The sequence below is a fragment of the Dermacentor silvarum genome, chromosome 8, assembly GCF_013339745.2.
Source record: "Dermacentor silvarum isolate Dsil-2018 chromosome 8, BIME_Dsil_1.4, whole genome shotgun sequence".
Lineage (NCBI taxonomy): Eukaryota > Metazoa > Arthropoda > Arachnida > Ixodida > Ixodidae > Dermacentor > Dermacentor silvarum.
The window spans coordinates 92,305,198-92,318,678 of NC_051161.1; the positions used below are offsets into that span (position 1 = coordinate 92,305,198).

General features: G+C 45.7%; 1 protein-coding gene across 1 annotated transcript in view; it reads right to left on the bottom strand.

Annotated features, from left to right (window-relative positions):
- LOC119462280 (thromboxane-A synthase-like) overlaps nucleotides 1-8,427 on the bottom strand; it is a 56,154-nt gene extending 47,727 nt beyond the window's left edge. Inside the window, exon 1 of the mRNA XM_037723623.2 lies at nucleotides 8,297-8,427. Within this exon, the coding sequence (XP_037579551.1) occupies nucleotides 8,297-8,427 (131 nt within the window). The remainder of the gene's footprint in view (nucleotides 1-8,296) is intronic.
- Between the last annotated feature and the right edge of the window lie 5,054 nt (nucleotides 8,428-13,481).

Here is a 13,481-nt window from a genome sequence, read left to right on the forward strand (position 1 = left end):
CCCGTAGATTCCGTGAGCCTAAGCCCCCGTCCTCCCCCCTTCCCCGCCCCAAAACGTCATTACCGGAGTTACCCACATAATTTGAGGATTCTCTTGCGTTGTCTCCACATTTTCACTTTTGTTGCGGCTAAAAGCTTACGGCACCATTGTTGGCGCGGACGTGCACGGCTTTTCATTTATACTTTCGCTTTATTTCGCCAAATCCTGACAATAGGAAGACAAGTGCATTAGAAGCACCAGCGGCGGCTATCTCATCCGTGTTTCCTTAGTTTAACATAAAAAAATTCCGCTGAGACAATTTCCGGACCACGCACAGAAACAATATATTTAAATATATACAAAGGACAAAGTTTATTATACTTTTTAAAGAGAAGGAGGTAGCCAACTAAATGGATAGCCTATTCACAGAGAATGAATATGTTGATGTTCACCTCACTTCAAATTCCTTTGCGTGCTTTTTTGACCCTGAAAAAACCTGCAGACTTCAGTGACCCCTTCGGCAGAGTCTTCTATCAACGGCGTGTGAAAAGCACGTGAGTGATATGTGTCTCAGTATTGATTCTCTTTCCGGTAGGCAATTCTAACGACTGGCGACAAAATAAAAAAAAAAAGCTCTTCTAATTATTTACAACATTTACGCATTAGGGATGGAAACATCGCCTCTTGCATGCAGAGACTATAAATACGGGGTGTTTCAGCAAACACTTTCAAAAAAAAATTTTTTTTAAGGTTGCCTGTGGCAGATAGCACAATTCTAGTTCATGAGCTGGTCTACTCGAAGAGGTGGACATTACTTGCAGAAAAAAATTGAAATGCATAATCGACTAATTAAAAATCACCAGTTAGGTTTTTAACGTATTAATTTATGGCCCGTGTAGCAATTTACAAATTCTAGCCGTGGAATTCGCAAGGCGGATGCACTAGGAACTAATTCTCAGGATGGCACCAGTTTAGAGATATTAATAATTCCTGAACATTGCGGAGAAATGCATTGGCGTTCCAGTTACTTTTGCGCTTACCGCCGTGGTTTTTTAGTGGATATGGTGTTGGACTGCTAAGCATGAGGTCGCGGGATCAAATCATGGCCACGGCGGCTGCATTTCGATGGGGCGAAATGCTAAAACACCCGTATACTTAGATTTAGGTGCACGTTAAAGAACCCCAAAATTAAAATTAAATTATGGGGTTTTACGTGCCAAAACCAGTTCTGATTATGAGGCACGCCGCAGTGGGAGGCTCCGGAAATTTAGACCACCAGGGGTTCTTAACGTGCACCTAAATCTAAGTATACTTTGATTTAGGTGCACGTTAAAGAACCCCAAAATTAAAATTAAATTATGGGGTTTTACGTGCCAAAACCAGTTCTGATTATGAGGCACGCCGCAGTGGGAGACTCCGGAAATTTAGACCACCAGGGGTTCTTTAACGTGCACCTAAATCTAAGTACACGGGTGTTTTCGCATTTCGGCCCCATCGGAATGCGGCCGCATTCCGATGGGGCCGAAATGCGAAAACACCCGTGTACTTAGATTTAGGTGCACGTTAAAGAACCCCTGGGGGTCTTAAAGAACCCCAGGTGGTCTAAATTATTCCAGAGTCCTCCACTATATACGGCGTGCCTCATAATCAGATCATGGTTTTGGCTCGTAAAAGCCCATAATTTGTTCTTTTCATACTTTTGTGCTTTGATGCATAAAACGACGTTTTGTTGAGAAAGTGACTGGCACGCCAATGTATTTCTCCGCAAACTTAGAGAATTAATATCTCGACACTGGTGTCAGCCTGAGATTTATCAAAGTGGATCCGCACTCCACGGCTAGAATTTGTAAATTGCAACATGAGCCATAAGGTAATTAGCTAGAAACTTAATTGGTTAATTTTTTTATTAGTCGATTATGCATTTCAATTTTTGTGCAAGTAATGCCCACCTCTTCGAGTAGACGAGCTCATGAACTAGAATTGTACTATCTGCCATAGGCCATCTTTAAAAATTTTGGAAATTGTTCGCTGAAACACCTTGCGTATAGAATTCACTCAGTAGCCGAATGATGCCAAGCCGGATTCACTCAAAATCAGGATAAAAAAGAAGTCTAGAAGTCATGCGCAGCAGCGCTTATACTCGGACTCGAAGTACGAAAAAAAAAAAAAAAAAAAGGGGACTGCAGTTTGGCCGGGAAGGCGAAGAGTATTAGTGATAGCGAAGTAGAAGACAATTACACGAAGGAAGATTCTTACCGTGTAAATCCGTGAAAGGATCGCACCCGTGTAATTGCCGCACCCATAACTTGACAGCCAATATTAAAAAAAAAGACATCCAACCGAGAAGCAATCGCGTTCCATGCGCTGATTCTGATCGGGCTCAACAGCCAATTGTCGCGCGCAGCGTACTTTCGCGCGTCGCTACTGGATCTCGAGAGGCGGCGATCGTGGAGGTTTACGGCGGATTTCATACTCGTAGTTGGAAAAATGAGGTCAAATGGCCCGGTCCCATGAAAGGCTCGTCAAAATCGCGACAGAAAAGTGTGGCCCTTACACGATTCTATACGTTAGTTATAGTGGCCATATAAATTGTAGTAAACATTTACCTAAAATTAAAATAGTAAGCATAGTGTACACAGTGGACTTAGTAAGCACGGACCATGTACACCTGTAAATACCTCACTGGATGAGCTCGAGCACTCGCTTTCACAACGCAAGCATTGTGAAGAACGCCGGCAGCGGAGGCGAACGGTTCGTACAGCCGCACGATTCACCGAAACTCTGAAAATTAGATTCATCATCATTATCTGCCTAATTTTATGTCCACTACTGACGGCCTCTGTGAGTGATCTGCGATGACCTCTGTCTCTTAACTCTGCAACACTAGGGGCGCAGAAAGACAGCCCGGCAAGGAAGACAGCGCGCATGAAGTTAGCAGCCATTCCTGCTCGCCCTTTATCATTGCACCCACCAATGATTACCAACAATTAGATATGGCACGCGGGCCGCATAAGCGTCAGCCGCGCACAGTCATTCACAGCTATACGGCAGGACTAGAGGAGAAGACGCGTGCTCTCCTTCCCATTCGCGTTTGATTACGTGACCTACAACTAACCCGAATATTGAGCGCGTGGGAAATAATGCCATCAAGCCGCCATCCTTTACGGCTCACTGTTACGTGCTTTTTCCCGCACCCACAGGTTATGGGTCGCTCATGTATATGGCTTTTGGATTTAATGCGGAACATCACGGCGACGACTACCGCGACAATATGCCTGAAGTGTCGATATAATTGCTTTCGCCATAAAGCTATAAATAGAAAATTGCTAGCAGAGGGTATATATATATATATATATATATATATATATATATATATATATATATATATATATATATATATATATGGACAGGTTTCGGAAAGCTGGTCGGGCCCCAGCCCTCCCCCCCCCCCCCCCCCTCCCGGAAAATGAAAACTTTCCGCCTATGTCCAGGCTTATGACCATCGTTCAAGAGAACTGGCGAGTTCTTTATCGAGAGGCAGTACTGCTGATACAGTGGGCACTTTTGTTGAGTGTGCTTATTTACTTGCCTCGCGTGACGAGCTTGTTTGCTGGTGGAAAAAACAAAAACGAAAACATTAAATGAAACTTACAAATGCGTGCATAATGACATAAGTTTGTATAACTATTTTGTGCTAGATTACTTTAGTTTCACCTTTCTAGAAAAATAGAGTAGATAGCAGTTTATAACGGATCATACATTCAGTCACATCGCCGGCGTGTGGCATATTTATGTAAAGACGATGCAGTGAAAAAAAAAAAAATTGTTCAGCGTGAATAGAGCACTTGTAATGGCAAGAAAGATCGAGGGAGGCTATGCCAATTGTTTTCTTCTTTATTTACACTATGTGAAGCCATGGAAAAGCGCCTCGTTCAACGTACAGCTCTAAAATCGTACTACCTTCCGTGACGGAGGCTTGCAGGCGAGTTTTAACCGCTCCACAGTTGCATTCAGGTCCCTGGTTCAGTTCGTCAGTAGCGGCCGTAACAATTTGCTTAGAATCTCCTTACACAGTTCCTCGGTGTGGCCGTCGGTGAAGTGAAGCGAACACACTAATTAAAAACGGGTCCCTCGGCTCCCGAACGCTTCCTTTGCCACTTGTCCCTGTCGCGAAATGTTCTTCAAAAAAAAAAAAAAAAAAAAAAAAGCCATGATTTACGGCGTTCTACGTCGCAGGGATACTCATGGTACCGGATTAATGGTTCTTTTCTTGCGGTAGTAGTACACAGCGGCACGCTACAGTTGCGCGGGATAGTGCCCCATGCAACACGACAAGGACCTCGACACATTTATACTACACGTGTGCGGACAAAAGGCGTGCAAGCGAGACGCGAAATCTCTCCCCCGGCGCCTTCGCCGAGGGTGCGCCGTCCCGTAGCAGTAGCGCCACATCCCTAAAAAAGTGGCGGCAAATGTCAACTTTCGCTTCACTGCTCCGCCCATACTTCGCCTCGCGACGTGGCAGGCCGCACCTTTCACCAAGCGGCCGTGGCGAAGCTTGCCTTGCCCTCTTTCCCGGGTTTGGCGTGGCCGCCTGGCTGCTGCTGGGTCAGTCGCTATCTCGGCGGATACATTATTAGCGCGAAACACCGAACAAAAACAGGCACTGTTCTTCTTTCCGCAAATTAATCTCATGTTTGCCTTTCCGCGTTTCGGTGATTTACGCTGGAATTACGCCATAAATACATGCGTAAAATCGATGACGGTAACCTGGCTTGTATAACCCTTGTATGCTGACCAATTAGGTATGTCCAGCTAGAGTGCACCAGAATACTTCTAGTCCAGCTACGTTCAGCGTAACGAAAAAAAAAAAAAAAGCTTTCTACTTAACACCTGTATACGAGTGTATAATCTCTGCTCACAGGCATCTCTAAAGCGCACCGATCTGTCAATTGAACGGTGAATTATACTTACGGGATTCCTTCATTTACTATATATTTTCTTTGATTTGGACACTCAGAAGGTGTCACTGGGTGGGTGCCTGTTACTGAAGGCCAATCCTGCAGAATGTCTGCATGTCCCGGTACTATATGACACAATTAAGGGGTACATAATCCTTAAATGTTGCTTAATACCAGGACGGCGTACGTTTCTGTGCATACATCTGTCGTCAACATTACTTCCTCGACAAGCATCACACATTGCTTTAGTCCTTGTGACATCACTGCGTATAAGTGATGTCACTGTGCATACGCCTGATTTGGTGCGTGCATTTCGGCATATATATATATATATATATATATATATATATATATTGTCACGAAAGATGTTTATTTACAAATCGAAACGGGGTACGAGAGGAAGCCACAGGGAAGCGCCAGCCGAGGCGGAGTACAGCCGAGCTCACGCGCCCCCACTCTACTTCTTCTTTCTCGGGCTCAGAGACGCAGCGCTGCGACATTTTCCCCGGGGTGCAGACGAAGCTCACTGAGCGAGCTAAGGAGACCTAGCGTGGTACTGCTTAAGTCTGGCCACGTGAACAACTTGCGTCATGCGTGATCGCCGATTACGTGCCGTCACTTTGGCAATAACATATATATATATATATATATATATATATATATATATAGTTTACATCATTCAAGCGAGTGAGTATAACGAATGGTCCCGAGTAACTGTCGAGAAACTTGCGGTACAATCCCTTTTTGCGAACAGGTGTCCACAACCAGACGTAGTCACTTCATTCTCGGGCTCAGACGCGCAGCGCTGCGATATATATATATATATATATATATATATATATATATATATATATATATATATATATATGTATATATATACATATATATATCATGCGAACGATGCAGTGCATAGACATAAAATTACAAGAAAATAAGGTTGTAACGTTTTTGGTGCATAAACGAAACATTTCATGAAATCACACGTTGTACGGAAACGTGAAAGCAAAAAAAAAAAAAAAAAAAATCGGCAGAACCCGTTTCACGATGACTGTCGACACATAATACGTTTTGCATTGAATAAATATAGCTACACAACATGCATAAGGCGTGCACGGCAGCGGTACTCCTCTTTCGCGCTTCCCTAGTAGGGAGCCTACATGCGAGACCGCGCTTGCATGTAGGCTCCCTATTCCCTAGAAACACTCGGCGCCATCTAGAGCCGCCACCGCGAACGCAACTGTGTTTAATGTTCTTTCTCTCCTTACTTTGTACGCCTCACTTTCTTTCCTTTCTTGTTTTCTACATCTCCTGTGGCGTTGACAAACGCCTGCCCAGCGTCAAAAGCGATCAGGACCACTGATGATCATGGACTGGGGTGGCATCCAAAATACATGGCGCACGAGAGCGTGCGAACGCTGAGAAACGCGTCATGCGGCAACGGGGCTCTAGCTCTTTCGCCCTTCTTTCTTAGGCTACCTCGATGTCCTCCTCCGGCGGGGGAGGAGGACATCGAGGCACCCCATTGTTTCTCGACACGCTGCTTCATCTAGTGGCGACGCCGATAATTCCGTGCGTGGCCACCGAGACGACCGCGTGGCGCGCCGGTGTCTGCGAACGCCGAGAATTGTCCCCCCGCTTGCCGCACACTCAGTGGCACACACTCAGCGACCCAAGTTGGCGAGACGTTCGTTGAAGAGCGGCACATATGCCCATTGCATTCACAGCGCAGCTCGCTGAAGCGTTAGCGTCAAATTGGCGTTAATTGCAAAGCGGAACCCACCCAGTGCGATTGTGGCACAGCCTGCTAATGTGTCGAGTTGCCGTCCCTGAGGAACGTTTGTGACGTGGATTCGATTTTTCGCACCACCGGAGAAATTTGGGGGATCTATTTCGTCATTGTAGAGCGGCTCATTCCCATTGGCACGTCACACAGGTTGGCGTCAAAGACGTTCATTGAAGAGACACACACCTACTGGCATAGTGACCCAAGTTGGCATCAAAAAAGGTTCATTGAAGATCAGCACAGACCGAGTGGCGCATATTGCGCTCCAAGTCGGTGTCAAAGAGTTTCTTTCGAACAGCGGTGCATACCGGTATACACCCAGTCACGCATCTACAGCGATCCATGTTGGCGTGAAAGAGCTTCGCTGAAGATAGGCACGTATGTACACATTAGCGTATACTCAGTGACCCAAGTTGATCCGATGGTTGGTTTCGAACCCTGTTAACTCAGCGCAGCATCCCGACGCGCTAACCATTCGACCACGGACTACCCAGTAACCCAGGAAGGCGGGAAAACGGTTAGATACAAACACACATAGACAGACAGAGGGTCACCGGGAAGTGCATCAAGTACCCTAAGAATGCTAACGCATAAAAATTGTACGCATCGTCGTTAGTTGTGAAGCTTTTGATAAACTTCGCTTCAGATAGATCACAACATGTGCGTTAGAGCACGCTATAGCTCAGGCCGACCTATCTGCCTTCTTTCAAATAAATTCTCTCTCTCTGTCTGTTTTATGACGACAGAAAGTTTACGCTTTGCCATTGCGAACTCTAGCTGTGTCGCCCGCTATGATCCCGTTTTGGATGGACTTTTAAGCGGCGGTTAAACGGAGGCGGTGAGTGCATGGAACAAAGCATGTCGTCCGCCGTATATATAGTACTCCATCGCACAAGTTGTTTGCAGCACCGTGAAAGCTGTATGACTCCTTAGCATATTCCTCCACCGTGCCACTTAGCCAATTGGAAGCCAGAATGCCCCTCGAGATGTGTTCATCCCCGCCGCGTCGTTGGACAAAGGCGCATTGAGAAGCAATTAAGAATCTCCAGCAAAACGCCCCCAGATTAAGCAAAGCCACATTTATAGAAGCAAGATCGCCCAGAGTCCCAACATTTCTCGGACCGTACGGAAACCCCCCTGCAAATAACCTGTAGCAAAATGGGATATTAGCCCGCTGCGTCGTGTACAGTCAACCACGAAAGTTTACGGGCCATGGGATCTCAAAAAACGTTCTATTTCCGAGCAGCCTGTAACAGCATGCAGCCAGTAAAACCGAACATCACAATGCTGTTCACATACTATGCTGGCAGAGGCTGTAAAAGCGAATACCAGGCTGCGTTGTGAGGCTGCGCAGATATTCAGCTTTTTCTCAGATCTCGTGTTCCGTACAATTTTGTGGTTGACTGTATACGCGCACTCTCAGTGCTCACGCACCAAGTTTGCCCTGACTAAATTTACCTCTTACGTTCCCCTTAACTCTTTTGTCATATATGCGTGAAATAAACGCCTTTCTGTTGTTTTCGCTTTATATTTGGATCGTCCACATTTCCTTCGTGCATAACGCTCCCCAAACCGCTCCCCAAAACAGAACTGCTCCCCAAAAAGTCGGCCCAACACGTGACACTGCTCGGCGGACTCGGGTGGCTGCAGTGTACTTGATTCCCAGTAGGTTGTAAATGACGTGCACTTGTTCGGGGCGTCCATTGCCAACCACTGTGCGCACGTTTACTCCCAATATGCTTCCGCTATTGCGGTCGTTTATTGCAGCGTATACAGTTATCGTCTTCGTTGCAACTTGTGAGTGGTGGCAGCTACATGTTGCTGTCGCACCCATTGTTTTTTTTTTGGAAGGGCGTGTGCTGAGCGCGGCGTAGAAGGACGCAAAAAACTTGCGTGACATGATCACATCTTGGGCCTGCTCTGGTGGCTTCAATTGGTTTGCGCAATGCTACCTCCTATTTGTAGTTCTTTCTTTCCTTCATGCTAATGGCGTCCTTTTTTTTTAAATGCGGCGGCGACAAACAGCTGCCTTGCCTGCTAACTAGGTTTTATTATAGCAGTCTAGTATTTTGCCTATCTGGGCTTTGTGTTCTTTCTGGTCATATTATTTTCATTTATTATTATTATTATTATTATTATTATTATTATTATTATTATTATTATTATTATTATTATTATTATTATTATTATTATTATTTGCTATATCCCTGGTGAGCTAGTAGCAGCGATATGCTCCTGATGAGAGCGAATACACCATGACTCGCATTCAGCCATTCGGTTCGACCAAGCTTCTGTCAAACATTGCAACGCAATAAAAATGCATACCAAGTGGTCTCGACCACCTTTACTCCCGGCCACGGCGGCCGCATTTCGGCGGGGGCGAAATGCAAAAAAAAAAAAAAAAAAAAAAAACGCTCTTGTACTGTGCATTGGGTGCACGTTAAAGAATCCCAGGTGGTCAAACATTAATCCCCCAATACGACGTGCCTCACAATCAGCTAGATCGTGGTTCTGGCGCCTAAAAGCACAGAATAACATTTTTTTTAACCACTAAGCGTCGACTTCACGAAGCGAGGTCTCCGCAAATACATTTACAGCGTCTAAAGGTGCAACCGAGCTTGTTACAAATCAGTCGCGATGTTCTTGCACTTCGTAAACTCTTGCGTAAGAGCTGAAAGCTCTGACGTGACGTGTATATGCGCAACTACTCAGGCGATCTGGAGGAGAGGTTGCAGTGAAGAAAAATTTTTTAACGCTGAAGTTGCACGCCTCTTCTGATGACAGCCTCTGCTTACTGCCCACGAATATCATCGCACATACATCGCACTTCAATCGTTCAGCTGTCGTTGAAAGGACTACGCTTTTCCATCTCAACACGATTACGCGTCACTCCATCAATGCTTTACCAGCATAATTTTGCACATTTTACGGAAGGGCTAGGCTGCACCTGGTTGGTTTTAAGGATATAGCCCCGTGTCGTAACTCCAAGCCCTTTCATAACTCTATTAGCATAACTCCAGCCCGATGAGGATAAGCATATGTCTAGATGCTTGATATAGCTTTATAGCATACCGGTATAAACTTGACTATAGAAGCAAGGCGTAAGCTTTCACCCCTCGTAGATATAAGCAAATAGCCTTTCGTTGTAGGCGGAACACTACACCCGAATGGATTATTCTTAACCCTATCAACATTTAAGCGAACGTAGTTCCGAGAAACTATGTCTCTAATCTAATGACGTACCAGGAGTAATAATATGTTTATAATATAATTAGGTATTACTGTTTCTAACAGTGTTCTGAAAAAAAAAACATCGAATGGTAGAAATTAAAGGATGTTAGTCTAATTGGTGGCGTACAACAAAGTTGTGAAAAATATGCTACTTGCGCCAAGAAGCTCGACAGGTTCTAAGAGTCGGAGCCTATATTTCCGGATCTTCTTCCGAAGGACCGGATGTCACAGCGACGCACGTCATTGTCATCGTCAGACCAACCATCGCTGTTTAGCGTGACGACAGCAAGGTTTACCTTTAATTAATGGTTGTCAATTTATATCCTATTTTTGTGTGTAACTTTTTTAACTGGGTTTTCCTACTTTATTGCGTCCTTTCCTGGTGCATACATGTATACTATAACGCCTGGTGCAATGAACACGTCAATTGTTACCAGTGCCCCATATATACTGTGTCTTTGATCCGATACTCGTTTCCTGCGGCGTTCGCTTTTTATGTGACAAATTTATCGGCACGATTCGTCCGACGCACCCACGTCTTGTAACAGTGGAGCCGTGCTGGCTTCATGACGTGCCAGTATAGAAATAGCCAAAAAGGCTTGACGCGGAGCTTTATAGGACTGGGAGGTCCAGCAATCATGTATGCTGGAGCTCCATATGTTTCACGAAACAGCGTATGCACGCCTTATCGGTGCAGGACTTGGAAGCCCATTAACGGTTCTCCTGTTGCGCGCCGAGAAATTAACTAGGAAGTAATATTGTCGTCTCCCCAGCTCTACGTTTCTGAGCATGGAATTCGTTTTGTATAGCGCCTCGTCTCATGCGCTTGAACCTGAAATACATGTCAGAAAACGCTTTGTCCCTGCGTTTTCTCTGTAGCTTTCCTTCTTCTTTATTCCAGCGAATTCAGGGTTGCGTCGCGAAGGTTGCGGCAGGCAAAAAAAAAAAAAAAAAAAAAAAGAAAATCCTGTTTCGGCGTATGCAGTTGTTTATTGCAGGTTTTGTTTTTAAACTTGGCAGTTTAGCGGGTAATTCTAACGGGCTACCAAATGTTGCGAAATATGCATGTGAAGCAAAGTGTATGTACAAGTGAATTTATTTATTTATCTTTAAGGCATGGCAATTGGATTCATCTCTGACGATGTGCTGATGAGAATGACCGTGGTGACGCGATGGTATTGATTATCGCTATGTTAAAACTTAATGATTACGTCGCTGAAGCATTTCAAAAGACAAAAGGGATCCTGCGTGAAGCCGAGCTTTCCGGTCTCCTAGTATATAAGCTTTCGGCAGCCCGGATCGGGTTTTCTCGGTCCGCTCAACGCAGCTCACGGGACCTCGGAGGGATGGCGTATACCGTGCTAAGTGGACAATCATTGATGTGCTTGTTGCTCATGGTCTAGCCGCCGTCGCTACATTTGGAGCAAGGAGCTTCGCATTTCCGGCACTTGACCTGGTTGTCGACCGCGCTGCTCAAAAGGATATCGAACAATAATGAATTCAGAGCCAAAAACACGATCGCAGAGTGCGGTGGTCATAAAGGCAGGAGAAGCGGTCGTCCTGTCTGTATGGTCTCCCCTCTCTGTGATCGTGTTTTTGGAGCTAAAAATTCATTATTGTTCGACATGCACGAACTAGCCCAACAGCAAATACTACTAGTGAAAAGAATATTTTAGAGTATACTGCGACCTTCCCATCTATAGAAAGTAGTATGATGAAGGAGTCGTAAGCTTGTATAAAATGAGCGACTCCCCTTTCTTTCGCACTCCTGTCTCTGACTTTCATCTTGTGAATAAACCGTTACGTTCTGCTAAACTTGATTGGCATAGCGCGCCTTTTACGGAGCCCCTTATTTTATGGTACGCAATACTGCAGATAGCGAGCATGACGCATAACACATGCACTGAAGGGAAATCAAGAACACGTGACAATTAATACAATTATAGGGGCCCTCAAACGTCTGTTTCCGCCCGGTCTTACCACTCCGGAATCCCAAGGCCATCATTCTCCTGCGATCCGCCCTTACCATGTCGTAAAAAAAGTATCATAAGAATTTCCATATGCCCCATGAATCACACCTCCAAATTAGACTCAAACGAACACGCATGTACGTTTTGAATGTGGTTTGTTAGGGGTGCGCGCGAGATTATGTGGCATATGATATTTTTTACATGGACTGTTGGTGCGGTTATACGCTTGATTTCCAATGCTTAAATTGAGCGATTTCGGTTTGGATTTTCCATTTTAGAAAGGTAGAGTGAAAAGAAGGAAAGGCAGAGAGCTTAACCCCGCAGGGAGAGATATTCAGGAGGGGGAGGGGGTATTTTGTAAGAGTCACTGATTGGCTGGAACAGTACAAGCGAGGAGGAGACCGAGTGGGGGTTGGCAGAGAATGGCGTCTCCTCTTCACCCATACAGCTCCAGCCAGTCAGCAGTGGACGAAGTGGACAGTCCACTAGGTGGACCCATACAGAAACCCCCCCCTCCCCCCCCTTCTCCCGGAGGTAAAGGCAAAAGGAAAGATAGTTCACGTGCACATCTGTAGACACGGGGTGTCTATAGAAGCGTGTTCTCAGGTTCGCTGATGTTTTTCTTGTTCCTCATTGAAATGGCTGACTCCCCCGTATGCGATCACTGCAACTGTGAAGAGACCATCGAGCACTGCACCCACTTCGACGGCCGATGTCAGTATCTCCGGAGCACACTCACCCAAATGGACGGTCGACCCACATAAAGGCAGGAATCCTGGGTGCACGGCCTCAGCCATCATCAACCCAGAAAGCTACGCGCGCTCTAATTACTTTTCTAAAACAAGAGAGAGAATTTATTTGAAAGGCAGATATTTTCTAAAACAATATTGATATTAAAGTTTATGCGATTATTGTGCACCCGATTCTGACGTACACCGAAGTTCGCCAGCTTTAAGGCGTGCACGCAAATGCTGCTGCCATTGTTGCACCGAGCTGAATTACAAGGGCATGATTTGCGTGAATTGCGTTGAAAAAAAAAAAAAATCTCAGCCCTTCCATTGGGGTGCAGACGGAAGACGAGCGAAGCTGTACTATGGTGGGAATTATGTATTTCTAATTATGACTATTAAGATGTGATGGTGTAATTGGTTATTTGAACTGTTAAAGAATGAGAAATATATATGATCCCGTGGTTTTCATTTATTTAGTGACCACAGGGACCATGGCCTTATGGTCGCTACGGTACACCGCCATAGGGTGTACGGCAAAGGTTGGCACGTTCTTCATAAACACGTCACCAACGCCGTGCGCGTTCGGTGCGAACGCGGGCAAAACGCCGCCACCGTCGACAACAGTTGTGCGCGTTGTTTGTGTGACAGCACACAACCGCTGTCAAAACGCTGGCTACGTGACGGAACGGCTAAAGGCCGTTGTTGACACTGTTAGTGGAGAGGCGGGCGAGAGCACAGAGAGAGTCGACGGCACAGGCGGCAGAGGCCAGCAGGGTTGCGCGCATGCGCCGCGGTGGGAGGGCGGGCACGCACACGCACAGTCTAG